Source organism: Zosterops lateralis (genome assembly GCF_965231275.1).
Source record: "Zosterops lateralis genome assembly, chromosome: Z".
Classification (NCBI taxonomy): Eukaryota; Metazoa; Chordata; class Aves; order Passeriformes; family Zosteropidae; genus Zosterops; species Zosterops lateralis.
The window spans coordinates 86,733,182-86,742,846 of record NC_139800.1 but is presented as its reverse complement, the minus strand read 5'-3'; the positions used below and the strand labels follow the sequence as shown (position 1 = coordinate 86,742,846).

At 40.4% G+C, this 9,665-nt stretch overlaps 1 protein-coding gene across 1 annotated transcript; it reads left to right on the top strand.

The window, feature by feature from the left end:
• Window positions 1-1,406: 1,406 nt before the first annotated feature.
• Window positions 1,407-2,758, top strand: BRS3 (bombesin receptor subtype 3; the record flags this gene model as incomplete). The annotated part of the gene is made up of 2 exons (XM_083883207.1): window positions 1,407-1,758; window positions 2,351-2,758. Coding segments are annotated over 2 exons (760 nt in total), but the record flags the coding sequence as incomplete, so codon positions are not given.
• Between the last annotated feature and the right edge of the window lie 6,907 nt (window positions 2,759-9,665).

Genomic DNA, 9,665 nt, shown 5'->3' with positions numbered 1-9,665 from the left:
ATGTCTCCAGGCTTTTCATGTCATAATCCATCCTTAGGTTGTGTTTCTTTTAGTTAAGGTGTGCAGAGCAACACATGGTAATCAAAAGTTGCATAAATCACGGATAAAGGTAATCCCTCAATTGTCTCTTTTGCTATCCGCTATTTTCCTAATACTACCTAACATTTTGCTTTTTTGTTGTTGTTTTAGTTTGGGTTTAATTTTAGGGGTTTTTAACTACTGCTGAAGATAAAGCTAATGTTTACAGTGAACTATCTATTGTAGCTCCAAGGTCGTGGTCCTGTAGGATGTCAATTCAGAATTCAGCATGACTATATGACCTTTGAAAACCCCTTCCAATCCCAACTTTTCTCTGATTCTATGGTTTAGACACTTGCTTCTGTATTTAATTCTTCATGGTAGCTTTTATATAAATACTCTGCACTACATTCTCATAGAGTAAATACATCGTAAACTTACAGAGCAAGCTCAGGTCAGTCACATGCTTAGCGCCAGACTGTTGTGCTCCACTATGCTAGAAGAGCTCAAAGTCAATAAAAATTGTATTTATTTGATTAATAGCAAGCCAGCTTCCAGCTTTCTATTTAAATGTGCCTAGATGAGAGAAAGACCAGATCCTCAGCTTGTGCAAAATGGTACAACTAAGCTGTTTTAACCTCTGGGACCTTCTTCACCACTTTTCTTTCCATGCCAGCCTTGTGTTGGAGGGATTGCTTCTTTCTGCATTATCAAGGAGCAGGGTATATTGTTTCCTGTACTTCATGCACCTTCATGCAAGTGGATGAAGTGGACTTCCACATCCCACTTCCACACAGATTATCACACATCAACAGATTAATCCAGATTTTTCCCATATGCCTGACTCAGTCCATATGCTGCAGAATCATCGCATGAATTAACAGCAGTGGCCTCTCCTGCTTTACAAATATGAATGAATCCTGGAGCATTATTTTGAGTCAGATCACTTCACTCAGCAGGGGTCTTAGGAAGATGGAAGAAAGAAGGGGGAAACATGCTTGGTTTAATGTATTTATAAAACAGTTTATCTGTTTCATACCTTCATCAGTTTTACATAATAATTCCCCTGTTTATCTTTCAAGGCAGTGTCATAAAATTCGGTGTGATGATTGCCCTTAGTGAGCTCAATCCAAACTTTAGACATCATCTTTACATAGGAAGGTTTTAATGGCAATTCCTGCCTGCCAATCCATTAAAATACATGCATGAATTTAATTTTTATATTTTTACATTTCCATTCTAATTCCAAAGAGCTAGTGTCTGTTTTCATTTCCAAGCAAATTCCAGCACCCTTTGTTTAGCAAGAACAGTAATGGCTTTAGCCTTAAGAATTTTAAGCAGTGTCATTATTTCTGTGTTTATTCTGACAGTGATGTTGGTCATTTTAGGTACAGAGCCATTGTTAAACCCTTGGAACTGCAGACTTCAGATGCGCTCCTGAAGACCTGCTGTAAAGCTGGCTATGTTTGGATTGTCTCCATGGTATTTGCTATCCCAGAGGCTGTTTTCTCAGATTTGTATTCTTTCAGCAATCCTGAGAAAAATGTAACGTTTGAGGCATGTGCCCCCTATCCTGTATCTGAGAAGATCCTGCAGGAAGCTCACTCCCTGCTTTGCTTCTTAGTGTTCTATATTGTGCCCTTAGCTGTCATTTCTGTCTACTACTTTCTTATTGCCAGAACTTTATATAAAAGTACATCCAACATGCCAGCTGAAGAACATGGTCATGCCTGTAAGCAGGTAAGCTCTGATCAAGCACTAAACGCTCCCATTTTCAAGTCTATTGTGCTGATTAAATCTGAATTCTAAAGTACAAAACTTTACCTGATAATGGAGTAAAAAGCTCCACAAACAGCCCATACCAAATTTGAATCCAAACCCAGCTGTGCACTTAAGCACATGCTCATGATTCATCATTTGTGTGTGTCCACACTTTCCTAAAAGAGATGGGCCTGTCATGCTTTATCATGGCCCTGTAAACTCAAGATTTAAAACATTGAATTTTAAACACTAGGACCTCATCCATGTGAGCTGACACATTAATTATGGTATTTTTAAATTCTAATCTAGATGAGAGTGTCATATGATTTAAAATGGAAAGGAAATGTGCTCTGCACTGAGAACGTTTTGTTAAAAAATTATGAAATAGATTTATTTTTCTGTTTCGTTCCTCTGATTTGGGGTTTTTGTTTGTTTTGTTGTTTACTTTTTGCTTTCTGCTTTTCTGGTTACCCATGCATTTAGACTTTTACACTGCTTTGCAAATCAGCACCAATGACACAAAGACTTTACTAATTGCTATTAATACCAGCTACGCATTACTTTCTTGTAGATTGAATCCCGCAAGAGAGTTGCAAAGACAGTGCTGGTGCTTGTGGCTCTGTTTGCCTTCTGCTGGCTGCCCAACCACATTCTCTACCTGTACCGCTCGTTCACGTACCACAGTTCTGTCGATGATTCCACCTCTCATCTGATAGCAACTATTTTTTCCCGCGCCTTGGCCTTCAGCAATTCCTGCGTCAATCCTTTTGCTCTTTATTGGCTGAGTAAAAGCTTCCAGCAACATTTTAAAAAGCAAGTCTTATGCTGCAAGGCAGCATTCTGTGCAAAGCCTCCCAGTGCTCCCCAGAGCAGTTCTCCTACTAGAGCCCTGTCGGTCTCAGGCAGCATGCATGGCTCAGAAATCAGTGTTACACTGCTAACAGATTATAGCATCACGAAAGAAGAGGAAAATGTTTAGTCCATGTGGGATGAAGGATGACAGAAACCGAGTCCTAGTGATCAAGTCACTGATCCTGGAAAGAAGTGCCATGACTTGCCCTGTCTGTGAAAGTGTGTTCTTCAGGAGTTCCTCATTTTTCAAAATACAGAATAAATAAATCAAACTGTATGGGGGAAGAAGCTGCAACAGCTGAACTTGGCAGTGTAAGCTCAAAGGGATTACTCACGTTCCCAGAGATGAACACAGGTTCCTAGCCAGAATTCTTTGACTGGGCAAGAGGGGACATAGAGTTGATATAAGAATAGGCAGTATGGATGGTTTTGTTCTTGGTGACTTGCTCTTTGAATCATGACTGAGAACTCCCTCTGACAACTACTTGCATCTACAGCAAGAAAGCAAAGCCACTTGGTCATAACATGATAAACCAGGCACATGTTTGATTAATTTATTTTCCTGTCCTGAATGTTAAAAATGGGTAAACACATAAGAAAGAATGCTAAAATGAAAGAAGGCTAAGGTCTGTAGCACTGTGAACTAAAAAAAGAAAAAGCATTATGGGCTAGATCCACAGTAGCTATTGCTCTGTCAGTGACTTAGAAATTCTGGGTAAGAGCTGACTGCTTTGTAGTAAGATGGATGTTCTTAAGGAAGTCAAGGAAATGAGCAAGTGACCATCTCTCTGAGAAAGTTTGATCACTTTTAAACGTACTTGTAAAATTCTTTGTGATATATGGGTAACACACCTCAATAATGCAGAATTCTTTATCATTGCAGTCAAAAAATTGGGGGTAGATCTATATCAAGAATTCTATTTGGGATTTACAGTGCACTTCTGAAGTGCTCAATCATCCCCTCCTGCCTCACTTTACCTTTATCCCAAAGTGGTCTCGAGTGTGCAATCTGGATTTCCCTCAGATGGAACTGTATGTCCAATCCACTGAACCAGACTAGAGAGATTTTGAAGTGAAAAATGTACAGTATGGAGAGTCAGACGGACCCTTTACTTGCACAGATCCACTCCTGCTGTAGTGTATGTGGTTGTATCTAAGTATATACACCTGTATTTATGGTCTACACATATTCAAGCACACTGGGAGAGCTGGATTTTTCTACTATACTAATTTTCTATTCTTCAAGTTGTATCCCTTTTTAATATTAGGATAGGCTGTCTTAATGCCAAAGCCCTTCTAATCTCAAATCCACTGATTTTATGACTGGGCTTAAAGAGGTAAATCAGGGCAGCCTGATCCATGTCCAGAAGCACAGCTGACAGGGACTGCCTTCCCATCAAGAAGTACAGGAAGCAAGTCTTCCTACCTCATGTTAGAAAAAATTTGAGTGACACTTATTTTTATGAATTCTGTGTTCCCAGAACCAAAATTTTGTTCTGTGGAAGCTGATGATAGAAAACACAATGGATTTTCCATTGTTTAAACTAAGGGACTTCTATTCCAGAAAATAATTTGGGCATTAAAATTCAATTTTAGCGAGTCCTTGAAGGTATGGTCCCCCTTCAATTGCACAGATCCCCTCAGCAACGTATGGCTGGAAATCCATCACTTATGCACCATTACCTAAGTTGATTATAAGATGAAAAAAATGTATTTACAGACTTTCTCTGTTGACTGCTCTAATGAGAAAAATAAAGCCAAACTATTAATCCTATGGGCATTGCAATGCAACCTCTGTCATTGTTGCAAACCAGTTAATGACAGACTAGTTTAATCCCATCAAACCTGGCCTTGTTTTACTACAGTCCTCATGTTACAAGCTGCAAGCCTACAAGCACTAATTTTCAAATGGATTCCTTCTTTTATTGTACCAGTTACATACCAGGCTAGGATCACTGAAATGGAAAGCCAACAGCACAGAAATGCAATTTATGGCACAGCAGACTCCAGAGATCTCATTTTACTCTCTTGTCTCAATGTAACACATTGCCTGGTAGAGAGCTATGTACAAATATAAGAAACATGTTGCACTGCTATTTTCTTCTTCTTGCTTTCCTTCCTGGAGCTGAAGAGTGAGACTGAAATAAGTAGATAAGCCTACACATTTATTTATCTTCTGGGATCTTACTACAGGGAATGCTAAACAAAAGAAATAGCCACCAGCAATACTGTTGCTTACAGCATTCTTTATTCTAGCTTAGTAATGCCTTTGGGAAACAGATCTACATGTTTCTGGACCTCACAATTTGGCTCTGTCGGAGACCAAATTTCTCACTGTAAAATCTTTGGCTACATCTCACTGTAGCCTTTAAAACCCAGATTTCCAATTCACCATTTTTCTTCCTTTGCATGCAGCTACTTTTTGCTCGTGTAACCACCTCTCTAACTGGATTGTCTTTCTACTGCTAATATATCCTGTTACGAAACTGATGGTTTTGCTATACTCTGCACATGTTCTGTTAAAACAGGCAAATATTTCAAGCCAGAATTTAATTATTTTATGTACTTTATGCTTTGATAATTCTGTACTTTCAAATCTTCATGGCATGATCTTCATGGCAAGGCATTGATGGGCCATTAACAGAAGATAGCCCAAAGGAAGGGGGCTTTGGAAGACACTGCCCCACCTGGTTTTAACAGTTCATGAAGATGGTGATAGAATAAATACTTTGTACATCCTACACTACAACCCAGGACAATGATGTATTGGAGTGATATATGGGTCAAGATATATTTTTATCTAACCAATCTGATTCATTCCATCTACTCCCCAGAATATCATTGTGATAAATTCAGGGTAAAAATTCGCGTATGAAATAATAATCCGATGTGTAATGAGAATAATGTTAATAAAAATTGTGAAATCCAGTAGAAGGCTAACTGTTCCCCCCCAGCCTGCCAATCTCAGTTGCAAAGACAGGACGAGAATCATCAGACTAGACAAAGATACTGGCCAACCTTGATAAGAATCACTTCCTCGCCAATGCAAGGAGAAATTCCTTCTTGACGACTCTCGGGTTGGTTTTCTCACCCGAGATTCAAGTTGTTTAAAGTCCTTGGCCCTCTAAAAGCCCCGAGTCGCGTTGGTACAAAGAAGCGGAGTCTTCAAGGCCTTGCTTTCTGGTTTCTCAAGTTGTTTATTATTTGATATCACAAAGTTTTTCTCCACTCCCAGCTGAGGTCCGGACAGCGGCTGGGACACGAGGCGACTGCCCACCGATGGGACGTCACCTTACATTTATACAGATAATTACGTATAGGATATTTACTATTTCACACCAATGCCTAGTGCTTACACTAAGAGGGTCACTTCTGCTTTGACCCAATCCACTCTAACTATCTTATTTCATCACCACCCTAGAAGATGGAGGACGAGGAAGAAGGAGAGGGACACCAGGTACCACCCAAATTCCACCATCTTGTCCCCCATTTACCTCTATTCTAAGAATCCTAAAACTACTGAATCTTGTATGTTCTACTGTATTAAACTACTATTTTCACTTCCTGGTGATTTGCAATTCCTCTCCTAATGCTGGAAGTTTCTCCCATGCGCTAAGATCAAACTCATTGTCTTCCTGGGCTCTGTGCCAAGGTTTCCAACCCCCGTGGACCGGTTCCACACCCCCCTGTCCAGGGCTCAAATTCTCTTTCCCAGGTCTCAGGTCATTCAAGGGGATGTCCTGGACTCCAACAGACGACGATGCTGATCTCATCAACTCTCTAGCGCAACAAGCAAAATAAAATCAGCATAAGACTGACCCGTGAAATTGACATAAGAAAAGAGCTTTCCCGGAATGAAACAACGGGACTTGACAAGATCCGGGAAGGCCATCAAAAAGAAATTTGGACTATTCAGCCCATCCTGGACACCTGGACTGCCTAAGGGCAGAAAAATCCTATAAAATGGTGGACTGAAAGCTGCACCGGCATGGATTTGGGCATCTTGTACATCGGTGCGGACCCCTATCCACCCAGCGCAGCGCTGACATTTTCCTATTTTTGTGGTTTTCTCATCTTTCTGGTGTTCAATATTCTGTTATTAATAAATTGTCTTTTATTAATCGGATATTTGCCATTGCATTTATAACAATCATCATCCATAAAAAAGTCTTCACATTACCATAAGTGGATTTAGGGGAAAAGGGTTGTTTCCTTTGCAATCTTTTCTCAGTGTTCCAAAACCAGGTTCTTTGCCCCTAAGCAATACAAGTATAATTCTATAAGAGCATATGGGAATACCATATATTTACATAAATATTGAGTGTTTTCTAGCAAATAAAGGGGATGAATAATTAGAGGTTTACTATTTATGTCCACAGAGTAAGAACGGGTAGAAAAAAAGGCACCAAGTACTGAAAGACAGACTCCCTCAAAGGTTGTGTCCATATGGAGTCATATTGAGAAAGTAAATACAATTTCTAGGACATACTTTTTTAATAGCTTGTTTTGTGAATGAAATGGACACATTTCAAGCTCACATAAGCAACAGTTTTAATACCAGTAGTTAGTTAATACCCCCAAAATCCACCAAAATTAAGACACTTATGTCAAAGCAATGCTAAAGCACAAATGACTGGTGTATAAAAGTTAGTTACACAATTACAGCCATTTTAAAGGTCCCACTCCTATTCCCATAGAAATTGTTTAGTTTTATTTTACATTGGCTACCTGTTGACACTCCTGTGTTTCTGCTGAGAATATTACAATTAAAGAATAACCCAAAGCTACACACACAGCTACAGCACTTACACATTTCAATCAGCTCTGATGAGCTGAAATTGGCCTGTATCACACGGACACAGATATAATCACACAGAATAATCATGCTAATGCCTCCTTTTAATATTTACTTTGAGACATTTTGCCAGGATTTAAAACACTATTTTTGACACCTTGGACTGATCCAAGTTGTTGATGCTTGAGCTCTTTGCACGCTCCTCAGAAGATACAGTTTGCAGCAGCAGTGCTTGTGCAGCCATGATCTATGTAATTTCAAGGGTGAGATTGACAGGAAAGTTGTTTCGACCCCATGAAATGATGAGTTTCCAGCTAAGTTGTCTCTCTGGGCTGTTCACTGTGTCTTTACCAAGGAGGAGGGAACAGATGGCATGGTGCCATCGGAGGCTGTGCCACAGCAGCTGCTGTCACACGTTCTGATATGTGAAGGAAGTGTGAGGGAACTCGAGGCAGTTTGTCCTCATAACTACAATGTGTGCAGAGCGGATTTACTGAGCATTAACCCTGCTGCGCACAAGCACTCTGTTTCTCCCATTGTATTGAGAATAAATTTGGTTCTCCTGGTCCCCAGGACTATCTCAGTGCCTCAGGACTATCACACTGCCTCACTGTAGGTAGATCTGCACAGTAGGGAAAGCTGTACAGACCTTACTGCAATCACTCAAGTAATAAATATTAAAAATGCTGCAAAAATAAAACAAGCCGTTTAAGGCTTAAATTTTATTTTTCTTACAAAGTTTAAGGCTATCATTATCTGATTTCCAGACATACACTAAATTCCAAATTTTATAAGCAAGCACAGTTTATGTCAGGACTCTCATGGTCCCCTCCAAAATCCAATAACTGTTTGAAAGTGAAGACAAATGTCCCTTAGGTGGTAGGTTTGTAAAGGATCACAAAACAATCTTTGCACAACTACTGTAATAGACCTGCCAAGAGAAAATTCTTGAAGCATCAAAGATGTCATTAACTAGGCTGGATGTTCTTTGTTCAACAGCCAAAGGTTACTAGAACTCTATATTTATATCTTCAGCATTTTCATCTGACAGCCCAGACAGGGAGCTGATGTTCTTCTCTCCCTGCAGAGCTTCATAATCACAGGTCTTTGATTTTATTATCGTTCCCGTCTGTATATTTGGTCCTGATATAGTAATTTCCAGAAATCCTATAAACTTCTGTTTATAATGTTAATTTCTGAGTGGAAATATTGTTTTGTCCCTGGCAACCAGCCACTGACAGCTTTACTGGGGCTATTCAGCTCAATTTTCATTTATAACATGCACACTGGTACATGAGGTTTTATAGCTCTAGGTTAATGTTTGCAAAAGAAAACATGAAGAATGTGTTGCACCATCTTTTAAATAGAAATTCTTTAAAATACATTAGCAATTAAAATTTGGTTTTGATGTAATGCTGTCTGGGCTACACTGTAAAAACCACTAGGCGGCACTAGATGAAGGGCTTTTAAAAGAACTGAGAAAAAAAAAAAGTATTTAAAATATTTAAGTATCAACAGACAGAGTACTAATTGCAGACTTCATTAATGCAAAATTAGTTGAGTGGTTTGAAGCCAAGCTTCATCCCACTAATATGACGTACTATCCCTTTCCTAATGGAACACAACCGGTAGACACCCTCAGCCAAGAAGGCAGGTATAAGCAATGTGATTTCTTGACATTTAGAGTGCCATTTCAATCTTATTTTTCTAGTTTTGGTTCTGTCTTTGCCTCTAGTAGGACCTGAGTACGTTTCCAGTGCTAAATGGCAGCCAGCCCTGCATAGCACCACCGGCAGCAAACCACTTCACCTGTCCAATGTTGTCGTAGGCGCGACAGGGAAAAGCATACAGCAGGGAGGACTTTCTGTGCCCCAGAAAGTCATGTAAGTAAAGCTGTAGTCATCCCCATGCAAAGCTCATGCAGGTACAGCTTCTCGCGCAAAGCAGTCCGGCTGCCAGGGGCAGCTGCTCTCAAGCAAAGCCCCGATCTGTGGTAAAACAGCGCTGCAGCCTGACGGTGAAAGGAGAAAGAAAAACGGCAAGAGAAAAAGGGGCAGGGCCACTGCGGCGACCGCCCCTGTCACATGGCGGAACCACTGACCTCAGGACCCGGCCGGAGGAGGGAAAACATGACCCACCCCTGCCGCACCCCCCGCGTGCGCCCCTTCGCCCTCCCCAGGAAAGGGATCCCCATTGGCTCCGCTGCTCCCCGCATGACCAACCACCTCTCACTTCATTG